Here is a 13,993-nt window from a genome sequence, read left to right on the forward strand (position 1 = left end):
AAATGACGGGACGAACGAGAAAAACCGAGATCAGGGTCTGCGGATGAGACTTTGGCGGCGATGGCGTGGGTTGGCCCTGGCGGGCGGCGCTGGGGCCCCTCCGCTCGGCGTCATCCCGCCTGGCGTGGTTGGCTGACAGCCTGGGAATTGGGGGGGGGCAGCCCGCCTGTGACGGGTGTCCAGTGATCCATGGATCCCTCCAGGGCTGTCAAGCCTGTCCAACAGGGATCGGCAGCGGCAGGCGGGGCTCCAGGGCGGCCTCAGCGCCACCTCGCGCTGGGCGGCCGATGTGCGTGTGCCTGAGCCGCGTGCTTTGCACCGAGATGCGGCGGGGCTTTTCGGGCGTCAATGAGAACGCGGTGTGCCTCCTCCTATTTCCATGTGCCCCCCCCTCATTGACGACTGGGGGGCCACGCGCGGGGAGGAGCAAAGAAAGTAAACAAACAGTCGGCCAAGCGAGGAGGCCCAACCCTGGTCGACGAAACGAACCCAGGGCGCCCTGCCCTGGCGCATGAATGACTGAATTTCACGCGGGCTCCGCATGCCGGGCGATCGTAGCGTACTCTGCACGCAGGTCCCGCGGTGATGCGCGGTTCCGGTGCCACGGCTCCCGCTACGGAGGACTACCTATGCCTCGTACACAGTTTACCGCTGCTGCTGGGCTCGACTCCCCCGTCTTGTTCTCGTGACGACATCAAACGACCCACGGCCTCGCATGAACCCGGATGGGAACGTCAGTTCCAACCCCGCGGTCATGCCACAGGCATGCAGCGAGCGGGCTGCGCCGGGAGCGGGATGGGTCCATGGATGGAGGCTCCAGCGAGCGGGTGCCCGCTGTAATGAAGCGAGTCAGCGGCTGCAACCCCGTGATTTGGGCTAATTTAGGCACCGCGGCAGCGCCGGGGCTCCGTAGAATTCCCGTCCGGCGCGCGCGCGCAAGGCGCCCCCCATTGTGCAGTGCCGTCCGCTCTGGAGTTCCAGCTCCTGCTCCAGCTCCAGGATGGGTGCACCAGCAGGTGCATTGATCCATCCATCCGTCCATTCATCCCACCCACCCGCACTGGCATCCGCCATCCCTCCCAAAGCCAGCCCGCCCGCCCGCGACTAACTCACTGCTAGCAGCAGCCCAGACGACGCCACCACACACACACCTTTGCCTACGCAGCGGCCCCCGTGAAACCGCGCGAGGGAGAAACGGGATGCGTCGTCGCGACTCGTCCACCTCCAACTCTTCCAAAACAACAGTGTCGTCGACGACCTCCAGCAAGCCTCGCCCCCCGCGCCCCGCGTCCATCAACCCCTTTGCTGGAGACAGACGCACCGCACCCAGACCGCCCTTTATCGCCATCCACCCGCCGCTGACGCACCCGCCCCCGTTGCTCTCGCCGAGGCCCTCGTTGTTGCGCCGTCCGCCCAGCAACCCGAGCCTCGCTGCCGCTGCCATCGCCGCCGCATCTGCATCCGCCTCCTCTTCTGCCTCCTCCTCCGGCACCCGCCAGCCGCTGCGACCCCGGGACGGCAACTCCCAGAAGCACCATCAACACAATGTCCCGCTCCTGACGCCGACGACGACGACGCGCTCCACCATTGCGAGCGCCGCCAGGATGCCCGCCGGCGACAGACCGCGACAGCCCCAGCTCAGCGCTGCGGCCGCTCGCTCCATCAACCGCACACCAATCACCCCCAAGATCGCAGCCAAGGCGCAGACTCCCGTCACGCCTTTAGCTCGGAGGCCGCAGAGCGTACATGCGCCGCTCGGAGGCGATGCCTCGACCCCTGGACCCCCCTTGCTCGGGGCCAACAACATAACCCCTCGATCCGGCGCTCGGCAGTCGCGCACCGACAGCGTCAACAACACAGCGACCGGAACCCCCAACCCCGAACGGAATTCTGATGGAGGCACCGGCAGACCAGGCCTGGGCGCGTCGGGCACCGCCCCCGATGGGCTTAGACGGTCAGGAGACTCACCGGGCGAGTCGGGCGACTCCAACAAGTTCTTCTACGCCAGCGATGCCAAGTCATTAAACCAAGGGGGCATCCAGCGGCCTGCATCGGTGCCCCAGAAGCCGGTGACCTTCTTCTATGCCAACGGAATCTCGGTCGAGAAACAGCGCAACGCGAGCCCGCCAGGTAATATCGTCGCTCCGGCCTCTGCGACTCCGCAGGAGCCCATGGGCAACAAGTTCTTTTATGCGAACGGAACTCCCGACCTGGCGCCCGCGCGACCGAATCTGCCGCACTCTGGCTCAGGCTCCATTGTGTCGTTCAATTCGAGACCTGTTCTCGGCCGCCCTGCCACAAGCCAGTCAGTCACAGGCATGGCTCCGTCTGTGAATAGTCGACCAGTGTCACCAATCAAGGCCTCGACCCCTACACTTCAGGCATTGAAAGGCAGCCCCTTGCCGCCACTATCACCAAGTCAGGCGTCTCCAATGACGTCTCCATCAATATTGCCTGGCTCGGCTGCAGCTAGCAAGAGAAGGGTCAGCATCGATGCTGCTCCCAAGCTTATGCACAAGGGTCACTCGCGAGCAGGCAGCGTGCCTGTGATTGAACCCACGACCGCGTCTAGTTTCGCAATGTCTCCCAATACGCCAGAAACGGTCTCGCCTCCTTTGAGCCCCGATGCCTCTCAGCGGGCCATGACCATGGCATCGATCCTACAAGCCGCCGAGGAGCTAAGTGAGCGCGATGACGAGGGTCTATCCTCGCGCGGACCGCAAAGTCCAACCAAATCGACGCACATGTCGGATTCTGTGAGTGAGCTGGTGGCAAATGCTAGACGGGAACGAAAGGTCCAGGATCTCGAAATTACGAATGCGTCTCTGGAGGCCATCAACAGGACTCTAGAGCGGCAACTGCGGAAACAAACCGCAGAACTGAGGAGATTTCGTCGGCTATCGAGGGCAGGGCGTATCTCTCTCGCCTCTGGCGTCTCCAGCCGGGTCGCTTCCGCGGCGCTTACGGACCCTCCGGTGGATTTGACTGATCTCACAGAGGAGGAAAGCACGCAGGAGGAAGACAGTCTGGACTCGCTTGATGACTCGGACTTCTCTAGTGGGGAATCCACCGGTGCGGACTCGGCATCGCCGAACGCGAGATTGGCGGCGCGACGGAAGCGAGAGGAGAAGCGGCTGCAGCTGGATCTCACCAAGCACCAGGAGCTGCTGATTGACAGCCAAAAGATGAACCAGAGCCTCAAGCGGTGCTTGAACTGGACCGAGGATCTCATCAAGGAGGGCCAGAAGGCGCTGGCTTACAAGGTCAGGGTCTCGGACGTTCACCTTGGCGGCCGGGTACTGGCACCGCCGGACGAAGAGGACGAGGACAACGTATCGTTTGTGGATGACGCGACGATGGGGCCCGACAACACGGGCCTGGAGCTGCCGTGGAACAAGGGCCCGCAAGACCGCGACAGCGGGATTGAGCTGGCCAAGTGAGGGCATTTAACATCGACACGACATGCAGCGGCCAGGTTGCCGCACTTCAGAGCGCATCGCCACTCTACACGATGACTTCGCTTCCTAGAGACTACGAAACGGCGCAAAGGGCGATACGGGTTACGGAGTCGGGCGCATGCAGGCCTCTCACCTCTTGCTGTTTTTGAACTAACCGGCGGAGAACGCTTCGATCTGCCATGCTACCCCCTTTTCACCACGACGCACGAAATTACCGCGGTCGTCCCGGACACCCGCGCCTCACCAGAATTTCGTTTCCTCAACCTACTACAACAACACGCCATGCGCAGACTGCTGCGCTGACGCGAACAAACCCTCAGGCCTAGATGGCCTTTCCTTCCCTTATCAATAGCCTTTTACCTCCATCTCTCTTTTGTTGCCGGTTCCACCCGCCGAGTGCGAGGCCCTTTTTTGCTCTTCTATCGTCCTATTCCCTTCTTCTTTTTCTCAACTTTTTTTTGCGTGGTGTTTTCATGTTTGCGAGAAATCGAACGATACCAGATACCCCCGAGCGGAATGGCATATGTTTTTGCAGACAAGGCGGTGCATATGGGATGGGAGGGAGAGAGAGGGGCGGGCGACGGCGGCGGATCGGGCACGGGACGTGCAGGACTCCGGGATGGAGTGAAGGATGGGGACACGGAAGGCTCCCTTATTTATTACATCCCGGTTTTCGTTTGGGAGGGAAGAAGAAAAAGCCGGGTGCTACACATAGGCCTTGAGATGGGGGGCGCTTCTCTGCGAGCATGGCGATTCGGCCGTGGGAGACACCTTGTATCTGCGTAGAGCGTTTGTGCACGACTACACTGTACTCTAGAAGAACGCGAGAGAAAGCGTGAATGAGGAAACAGAGAGGTATGAGAATACATCCTCCATTACATGTTCTTGCTCTCAAAAACGTGTTAAACTGTCGAGTTGTACACATGGCCGGCCCTCTATCTCCGCCTGCCAAAACGGAACTGAAGCTCGTCATCGCTGTCGTCGCTATCGGGCACCTCGACGGCTCTCCGTGGCGGAGCCGCTGCTCTGGGCCTCTTCGCCGGCTGCTCCGCCGCCGCTGGGGGTTCTCGCGCCGGCCGCTTGCCCTGGCTCTGGGTCGTGCCCTGGCTCCTCGTGTTGCGCTGCGACTGCGTGGCGCTGATGCGGGTGCTGCCCGTCCCGCCGGGAGCTGTGCCGTGGTTCGCCGCCCCCGTCTCCTCGTCCTCTTCCGCATCGCTGCTGTCTGATATGACGAAGCCCGAGTTCTTCTTGCGCTGGGACGTCCTGGTAGACGGCGGTGGCATCGACGGCGTGCCGGCGCTGGCGGACGGGTGGCTCGCAGTCGTTGCGGACGGCTGCGTCGTCTTCTTCCGCTGGCTACTGCCCTCGTCTTCAAGCCAGTAGTTGTCGCCCACGCCAAACTCCTTGTTCTTGACCTGCGAGAGCGGTATGATGACCCTCGCGGGCTGTCGGCCTTGCTCTTCGCCCCTGCGGCGGAACTTTTTAAAGTTCTTCATGCCGTTCCACTTGGGATTCCACCGCCCGCTCGCAACGTCCTGGTCGCGCGTGGCGACGGCAGATGCGCTGCTCTGGCGCACGGGCATCTCCTCGACGATTTGAAGGCGACGAATCTCTGCGAGGTCGGCGTCGTCTGGGGGGTTGGCAAGGTCCTCCTTTTCGCGGCGAGCGCGTGCCTCTTCCTCCTCACGGTGGCGAGCCGCATGGGCGAGGACGTCGAGCTCCTTGGGGTCCTTGGCCTTTTTGGCGCGAGATGACGCCGCGGCGACATCAGCTGCAGCAGCAGGCTCGGGGGAAGCAGACGCGAAAGCATCGGCGTGCTCGAGGCGCTGGCGCTTGAATCTCGCCACGGCCGGAGCCATCCCGTCCATAAGGTCGTCTTCGGGTAGCGGCGACCCTCTTCTTTTCCGTGGCGATGCATTGGCGACTGAGTCTTGTTGCGATTGCGAGGCGTATGCTTCCTGCGAGACAAATAGGCCACCCTCGTCATTCCCTGTGTGTGGCTGCTCTGCGGCGGACCTGACCGATGACGGCTCATCCACATCCATATCTGCATCATCGTCGAAGCCCGCAAAGCGTCGTTTGATTGGCCCCCTTGCCCTCCCCCGTCGAGGGGGTGGTTGGTCAACCTGGTCGTCCGTAGGCTGTGACTGGCCATGGTTCGAACCAGTGTGTGCGGACGAGCTCGAGGGACGATCAGGAGCTGCAGGAGCCTCGCGCTGCGGAGGCCTGTCCCTTTGGCTGGGCATTGACGATTCCACTTCGAGCGGCCGCCGCAGCTGACTAGCGTCCTTGGCCAATATGGCCTCCAAAAATTCGTTCTGTTCAATTGGCCGATGGTCGAGGCGTAGCGATACGTCGGTGATGAATTGTGTGTACCAGTCAACCAGGTCGCCTTTGCCCGGCAGGTAACGGACGAGAACGACCCCCTTCCCCTCGCTACCGTCTTCGAAGCTGCCCAAGCCTTTCTCACCGGCCACGCTCTTTACATATCGTACAAAGTCATCCGGCAGCTCCTCGCCGGGATTGATGGTGTGGAGCATGGCCTTGCCGCCGCCGTTTGTGATGGGCGCAAGGAGGTTGTTGTATTGTGTCTTGTCGTAGAAGATGAAGGTGTACCCTTCAAAGACATCTTTCCGGCCTAGATCCGGCGCATATATGGTGTCAGGGTGTTGGACTGGCTCGCCGCCGCGGGGTGGCAGGTGTTGCATCGCATCAGGCCAGTACTGGGAGAAGTCCTGTTCCAAGGCGCTCGGCGCCAAGGCATCGCCCTCTTGCGGCGACTCCGCAGCCTGCACGACAGCATCGAGAAATGATTCCGTGACAATGTGCTTCCCGTTTATGAGGGCCTGAAGGCCCTTGGCTGTGTTGCGCTTCTTTGCCACGACGTGCGTGGTATGATCCGCGTTGTACTCGGTCAGGAGTTTGATATCGAGGGGTTCGAACTGGTCACGCAGTGACGTGAGAGGCTGCGTTTGCAGTTCCTTGTTCGTAAAGGAGAATGTAAAAACGACAGGGAACCAAGTTATCCTGTTGCGGTCAGCGTGACGAGTCAAGATGGAGCTGTGCAGGGGTGTAGACCAACCGAAACAGCTGGGGGCATTTGCCCATGACGAACTCGGCCTGCTTGCCCTCGACGACATATTTGGCCCCCTTGATCTTTTGGCCGTCGACTGTAGTTCCTATCTTTGTCTTCAGGTCCTCGATCGTGAGCTTGGAGCGGCTGGTGAGGTGGTGGGCGTGGCCCTCGGGAACGTCGTCAACGGTGATGGTCAGGTGCTTGCGCGAGATGGTGTTGTGGGAGATGGCAAGCTGGCCGGCTGCAGGAGTCAGCGCCGAGCGGAAGCAGAGAGTCGTACATCACGTACGTTCTGCGGCAGTTCTTCCAAAGAGGTACGTCTTGCCGGGCCTCAACCAGAGGCGACGACCTGGGAACACGTTAGCGGAGCGGGGACGGATGGGAGGTCGGGGCAGCGCGTGCCTTCAAAAGCCTCCTCATTCTCCAGAAGCCACATTGCGTGGGCCACGCGCCGCGGCGGAGCGCATTGAAGAGGGAGGATATTATTCTTGACGTCGCGCGGGACCAAGGCGATGCTCGAGGAAGGTGACGTTGAAGCATCGTGAACTTTTTGTGGGGTTGACGAGGGACGCGTCGCACCTGGACGCCAGTTCACGTGCGTCGTGGCGGGGGTGCATCAATTCACTCTCTGGGGGGGGTCCCTGGCTGTCACGGCCGCCTTTCACCCACCAACCACGAATGAGGCATGACCCAGTAACCGCGCAGTTCGCTATGGCCGTGACAGGGCGGTGCTGGGGAACAATTGTTTGTGATTCATTGACATTCTTCCTTTTTTTGATGTTCCCGAATGCGATGCCGCTGCTTATCGTGGCGTGCAACAAGACGCGTGCAATGGGCTGGCGATAATCATTGGCAGCTACCCGCGACTCCGTGCAGCTGCGAACCTCGACGGCCGCCACGCTTCATCAGTCAACGAACAGTGCGATTGATTTCAGCAATTGTCAGCTGGTGACAACGAACCAACTCCTTTGCCGGTGGCTGGGAACAGCTGACTATTGCTAGACTGGGCACGGCCCGGAGAGCAACCAGAGTCCCGATCCACGGTCGCATCGTGATGGGCCACCACCAGGCCACCTCCCTCCCTCTGCCAAGCGAGCCCAGAAGCACACGGGGCAGCTGGTGGAGGAATGATGTCAGGGACGAATGGAGGGTCGGCGTCCCGACACAGAGGGGCGGGCCATCCCGTGGCGCCGAGTCAAAGCGAGGGCCATTGTTCCACCCTCACTTCCTCTTTGAGCGTGTGTCGTCGACTCGACGTCGCTCGTACAAAGTGCAGAGCCCGATTAACTGCGTTCTACAAAGCCACCGGAGACAAAACCATGCATGCATAACACGATAGCGTCAATCCGTGTGTTTCCTTTGTAGCGAGCTTGGCCAGTCACTCTCCTCTCTCACCTGGCCCCCAGTCCCCCAGCCACCCGCGAGACGTGCTGCTGCTCTGGCTGAAGTCCGTCCGTACCTTGCATCCCTGCAACCTCGCCTCCAGCCACCGATTTTCCTCTCGTCTCGTCCCCACCGCCCGTCTGTGCCGGCGCACTAGCGGAGCTTCTGCTCTGCTCAATTCTAGAGCTGTTCCCGCCCGACCACCGCATCGTCAGCCGCCATTGGTGCCCAGCCGGCAGGCGCCAAAAAGTTCCTTTGGGCGAACGGTGAAGCCGCCCTTTGGAGGACATGAAGACATCAAAGCACGACGATGCAACGCCATGCCTACTCAACGGGGGCCGAGCGATGCACCGTCGTAAAGGTTACTGGCAATTACCAAATCACTTCCTACAAAGCAGCGCGGGCTTGCGCGGGCGCCTGCAGTTGGCCTGCGGCGTTTGGACCCGGGAGCTGCGCAACATGCGACCCGCCGCCTGCTTCGCACCCCGGCCGCAGCCCATCCATCCCGTTGGAAGAGCTGCCTTGAAACAGGATTCTCAAGGACAATTCACCACCCGCCGAGTACCTTGACCTTGGTACCTCTTGCCTCTTATAATAGTACTAGCTGAGGTGTCACCTTATACGAGAGCCAGTCGGGCTGTCTGCCCAACAAACCGCGCCGGCTCCCGTCAGCCCACGCCGTCCGTCCAAGTTCTCCCGGCCTCTCCAGCTATATTCTCCATGTCCACCCGTAGCATTGCTCCATCTTCATCCTCGGAGCGTCATCGTCGCCCCCATCTTTCTCCCTAGCTCTGACTCGCGCGCTCCCCCGGCCACACCGCCATGTCGGCGCCGTACTGGGGCCAGCTGCCAGAGCCGCAAGTCGTCAAAGACCGGCGCCGAATGTCTGCAGGGCTCGACAGCAACGAAGACTCGTCCCGCCGAGCACCCAACCGCGCCTCCGTCCAGACCAGTTACACAGACGCCCTCACCGAGTCGACCTTTAGTCCGCACTCGCCCACGACGTCGAGCCTCGCCGGCGCCGGCCTGGCCCCGAGACCGCCCTCGTACCAGCGCCAGAACCGCGTGTCTCGCCCGACCGACCACCACGACACCAGCCGCCCTGCCGTCGCTTCGGGTCTCTCGACGCCGCCTGCCGCTCCCGACGCACCTCGCGGCCCACCCGTCAGCTACCGTCAACCCTACGCCAACGGCGGCCTGCCCTACACATATCCGACCGCCGTCGCCTCGGCCGCTCCCCACGATTCTGAAGCTCCTCTCGCTGCGCCGCTGCGGGACGAAGACATGGAGCCCGAGGCATACTACACCACGAGGCACGACGCCCACTTCGATGGCTCGTCGCAGCTGCCGGTGCGCGACGTCGCGGCCAGGAGGGACGCAGACGTCGCCGCCCAGCCCCGTCGAGCGTCGGCCGCTGGGTCCTCGGCGGAACGTCGCAGAAAGTTGGCCATCGACCGATCACCACTGCAAAGGCTTGAGCTGACGCTCGATAGCATGACCAAGGAAGAGAAGAGGGCCCGGGTGCAGGCGGCAGAGCAGAGGGCGAGGCAGCGCGCAGCCGCAAAGGCGGCGGCAGAGATGCCCGTCGCAAGAGAAGCGCAGCCGGAGGAGCAGTACCGGACGGACCGCCACTTGCAACAGGCACCTCATATGGTGCCCGCGCCAGTGTCTATGCCGGCCCCCGTCTCGGTTGCGCAGCCAATGCCCCACGAACCAGCCAGGAGAGAGGTATCAGCTCGGCATGAGCCGCCATCACACAGCCATCCACAAGAGGACCATTACGATTATCGTCTCGCGCCATGGCAAGCACCGCAACAGAGTCCGCGGCAGCAACGCCAGCAGCCACGTCAGGCTTCACGACATGAGGCCGTCCCTCCTCAGCTGCCTCCTCCAAGACAGGAGCCCGTCCCTTCTCAGCTACCTCCTCCTACCGCGGACAGCGGCGTCCCAAAGCGCAACCTGAGCTTCCGCGAGCGCACTGCGCAGAACGATGGTAACTTGGTTGGAGGCGAGACACAGCCGGTGCCCTCTGGCGGCGGCTTTGCCCTTACCCGCAGCGGGAGCAACAAGCTGAGGAAGGAGCCCCCCCCAGAGGCACGCTACCGTCAGATGGGCGCCGAGAGAAGCGTGTCCATGAGACAGAACCCCACGGGCCCTCCCCGGCCGGAGAGAATAGTGCCCCTCGAGGCGCGAAACAAAGAATTGCCACCACCGCCGCCAGAGGCCCGCGGCGCTTTGAGCCACGATAATGAGCGTTATCCGGCGTTTGTCGAGAGTGAGCCTATGCACAGCATCCAGAGACGCGCCACTGAGCCCAGCCAGAGACACCGCGAACCCCAGGCTGCCCCCGTCACTAGCCACCAACACGACGTCAAACTGCCCGCGGAGACGCAGCCGGATCAAACCGCTGTCATCCGTCATCAGCCACCGCAGGAGGCCGATTCGGAGGCTTCACATCCACAATCTCACGTGATGCCTGCCATGAGTCGCGAGGATCTGCGCCCAGGTGATGGCCTTTATAAGGCACCCGAGTGGCTGGATGAGTGGAAGAAGGGCACTACAGGGACGCTGTCTGGTGTGCTTCTCGACGTCAGTCGGGAGCAGCCGTCTGGGGCCGATCCGAACAAGGCGTGGTGGGAGACTGGACGAGCCGGCGGCAACAGCAACGCGACAAGGCGCAAGGCCGAAGCTTTCGACGGAGAATACGACGACACGACAGGTAAGCACCACGGGTCCGTGAGCTGGCACATACTGACTTTCACAGGGCCAACTCGCTTCAAGCCACAATTGTATCTCAAGTGTGGCCCCCTTCTGAGATATTGCGGTATCCGCCGCGAGAGGATTCCTACGAGGTCCGGTGGCTTCTCTGAGCGCGAGATATGGCGGGGAAGCATCATGATCGTCACTCGAGACTCGGAGTCTTCGTACGAGATTGCTCCAATGCTGCGGCTCTTTGTCCAAAACGTTGGGCTTCTGCCACGGCCGCCTCATCAGGTGAACGGGGATCTCCCGCCCGAGTACGTCGACCCGATTGCCGGACATCCCAAACTGGGGCGCAGGGGCGAGACGCTGTATGTCCGCCCAGTGGAGCACCTGGAAGAAGCCAGGGACTTGTCTCGTGACGAAACCGACAATGGTCTCTTCGAGAAGACAAAGAGCCCGCCGGACGTCCTGCCAGACGATGGCTCTACCGATCTTCCAGGCTCGTTTGCGCGCCGTCGCAAGGCCGTTGGTGTCGATGGCGAGAAGCTACAAAAGTACAAGGATGTTCGGGGCTTCCGCCTGCACGCCGAGCGCGGACATACCTTCTGGCGCTTCAACATCGAGGTGGAGCTCCAGGCCAAGCAGCAGCGGATCGCCTACCGCATCAACCGAGGACCCTGCATGGGGTTCTGGGTCCCAGCGCGCGGAGAGGCCATGAACATCATGTTCTACAGCTGCAACGGCTTCAGCCTCAGCGCCAAGCCCGACGAGCTCAGCGGCCCGGACCCCATGTGGCGGGATGTGCTGAACACGCATCAGACGCAGCCCTTCCACGCCATGATCGGCGGTGGTGACCAGCTTTACAACGACTGCATATCTGACGAATGCCAGCTCTTTGACGAGTGGTTGGACATTCGCAACCCTCACCACAAGCACAATGCGCCGTTTTCGCCCGAGATGCAAGACGAGATGGAGGAGTTTTACCTCGAGCGATATTGTATGTGGTTCTCTCAGGGCCTCTTCGGACTGGCGAATTCGCAGATCCCCATGGTCAACATGTATGACGACCACGACATCTTTGACGGATACGGTTCGTACCCTGACCGCTACATGAACTCGCCCGTCTTCCGTGGCCTCGGCGCCGTGGCGTTCAAGTACTACATGTTGTTCCAGCATCAAAGCCTCATGGGCGAGACCGAGAACACGGAGCCAAGCTGGATTCTCGGAGACCAGCCGGGGCCGTACATCGGTGAGCTGAGCCGCAGTGTGTACATGTCCATGGGAGGCAAGGTGGCGTTGCTGGCGGTCGACTGCCGGACGGAAAGGACAGAACACGACGTCATTGGGGACAAGACATGGGAGAAGATTATGAACCGACTATACGCCGAGCTTAGGCGCGGACAGGTGGAACATCTCCTTGTTCTGCTTGGCGTGCCCATTGCTTACCCCCGTCTTGTGTGGCTGGAGAATATGTAAGTTCCCCAACAGCGCACTGAAAGGATTCTACTGACAAGCGAATAGCCTGACATCGCGATTGATGCACCCCGTCAAGGCTTTGGGGCGGACGGGCGTCCTCGGCAAGGCCCTCAATAACATCGATGGCGGCGTCGAGGTTCTGGACGACCTGAATGACCACTGGACAGCCAAGAACCACAAGCATGAACGAAGCATCATCATCGAGGACCTGCAAGACCTCGCCATTGATAAGTCGATGCGGGTCACCATTTTGAGCGGCGACGTGCATCTGGCCGCGGTCGGGCAGTTCTTCTCGAACCCGAAGCTCGGACTGGCCAAGCACAAGGATCCGCGGTACATGCCCAACATCATCTCGTCAGCCATGGCCAACGCGCCACCATCGGATCTCATGGCAGACGTGCTCAACAAGCGCAACAAGGTGCATCACTTTGACAAGCAGACGGACGAGAACATGATTCCTCTCTTCCAGCACGGTGTGGATGGCAAGGCCAGGAACAACAAGCATCTTCTGCCGCACCGAAACTGGTGCCAGATTCGTGCGTGGTCACCAGGCAACACGCCACCTCCGACGCCGCCGTTGTCGGCCTACGACGGCAGCCCAAGCCCGCCGCCTAGCAACAAGGGTGGAATCTTCAGGAGGTTGTCGTCCAGAAGGCAGCCTCAAGCGGTTCGTTTCGACGGGTCGAGAGACTCTGTGAGAGGCCCCAAACCTCCTGTGTCTGGCGGCATGGGCTTCTTCCGCAGCCTCTCGCGACGCAACTCTACCGACGGGCGACGGCCGGCCAAACTCACCCGAACAATGTCGCTGGGCCGGGGAGACGGCGAGAAGAGGGGCTTCTTCGGGTTCGGGCGGCGAGGGAGCGAGAGTCGGCCCGACGATGGTGGCATCAACGGACAGTGGGGCGCCGACAGCGACGAGGACGAATACTACGGTCACCCGGCGCATCCTCCTCCCGCTGCTCGTCCGTCAGGCTTGCGCGGAGGAGGTACGTATGACGACGAGTATGCCGAGGGCGACGACTCGTACTTTACCGCGAGGCCGCTGCCGCCTCGTCGCGCGGTGACGCTGGGCAACCAGCCTGCATCGGCCGGCGACGAGGAGGGTCCCGTCATCCGGCCGTTCCACCGCACGCCGACGGGGTTATCGACGAAGCAGATGAAGAAGGCAGAGCAGTACGAAGTGGATCTGGAAGGTGGACTGGACATTACGCTCAACGTCGAAGTCAACCCCAAGGATCCGACGGGTATCACGGTGCCGTACCGCCTGCTGGTGCCGCGGCTGCAGTACGAGTACGACCCGGCGAGTGACGAGCTGGCGGCGTCGACGAAGCGGCCGGCTCAAGAGCCGCGAGGGTTCAAGAGGCTGTTTAGCATACGGAGGCGGAAGCAAGAAAAGGCTGATGAGATTGACGAGAGGCCACCGAGCGAGGAGGATGAGGACGAGGACGAGGACGACTACCTACGGCGATGAGGTTGAGGTCAACGACGAATCATGAATAGTGCATATTGGATCGGTCGGGATGTTGCATACGACGGCGTTGGCCTGGAGTTTTAGATTATTCGTCGCAGGTATATACGCTTGCGTCAAACAAGGTGGTATTCAGCTGCCGTGTTTATTGCCTCTTGTTTGCACTTGGTTGGTGGCAGCTAAACCGAGCTGGCGGGCTGTCGGCTCCGCGCGCGCCCATCAAACTCTCAACTGCCTGCCTGGGCTGTATGTATTAGGTGGTGGGCGGCGCCAGGGACGGCCCCACTGTAGCATGGGGAAGGGGCCGAAGGTGCCAGCTTGCCATCTTGCCTGCATCGGAAGCTCCACGTTACCGAGTACCTTACAGGCTAGCCAGGGCCTAGACCGCCCCCCCAAGCTGGACCGCATGTGGCAGTCGTGGCGCCCGCC

At 61.6% G+C, this 13,993-nt stretch overlaps 3 protein-coding genes across 3 annotated transcripts; 2 read left to right on the top strand and 1 right to left on the bottom strand.

The window, feature by feature from the left end:
• Positions 1-1,199: 1,199 nt before the first annotated feature.
• Positions 1,200-3,440, top strand: PLICBS_004201 (uncharacterized protein; the record flags this gene model as incomplete). Its single annotated transcript, XM_018327084.2, has 1 exon — positions 1,200-3,440. The coding sequence occupies one exon, from the start codon at positions 1,200-1,202 to the stop codon at positions 3,438-3,440; it is 2,241 nt and encodes a 746-aa protein (XP_018174546.2).
• Positions 3,441-4,393: 953 nt separating this feature from the next.
• Positions 4,394-7,074, bottom strand: PLICBS_004202 (uncharacterized protein; the record flags this gene model as incomplete). The annotated part of the gene is made up of 4 exons (XM_065600471.1): positions 4,394-6,485; positions 6,541-6,775; positions 6,824-6,883; positions 7,065-7,074. 4 exons carry the CDS (start codon positions 7,072-7,074, stop codon positions 4,394-4,396), a joined length of 2,397 nt encoding a protein of 798 aa, XP_065456543.1.
• Positions 7,075-8,739: 1,665 nt separating this feature from the next.
• Positions 8,740-13,567, top strand: PLICBS_004203 (uncharacterized protein; the record flags this gene model as incomplete). The annotated part of the gene is made up of 3 exons (XM_018327082.2): positions 8,740-10,636; positions 10,682-12,092; positions 12,142-13,567. 3 exons carry the CDS (start codon positions 8,740-8,742, stop codon positions 13,565-13,567), a joined length of 4,734 nt encoding a protein of 1,577 aa, XP_018174544.2.
• Positions 13,568-13,993: the final 426 nt, after the last annotated feature.

The sequence above is a fragment of the Purpureocillium lilacinum genome (assembly GCF_023168085.1).
Source record: "Purpureocillium lilacinum CBS 284.36 DNA, scaffold_3, whole genome shotgun sequence".
Lineage (NCBI taxonomy): Eukaryota > Fungi > Ascomycota > Sordariomycetes > Hypocreales > Ophiocordycipitaceae > Purpureocillium > Purpureocillium lilacinum.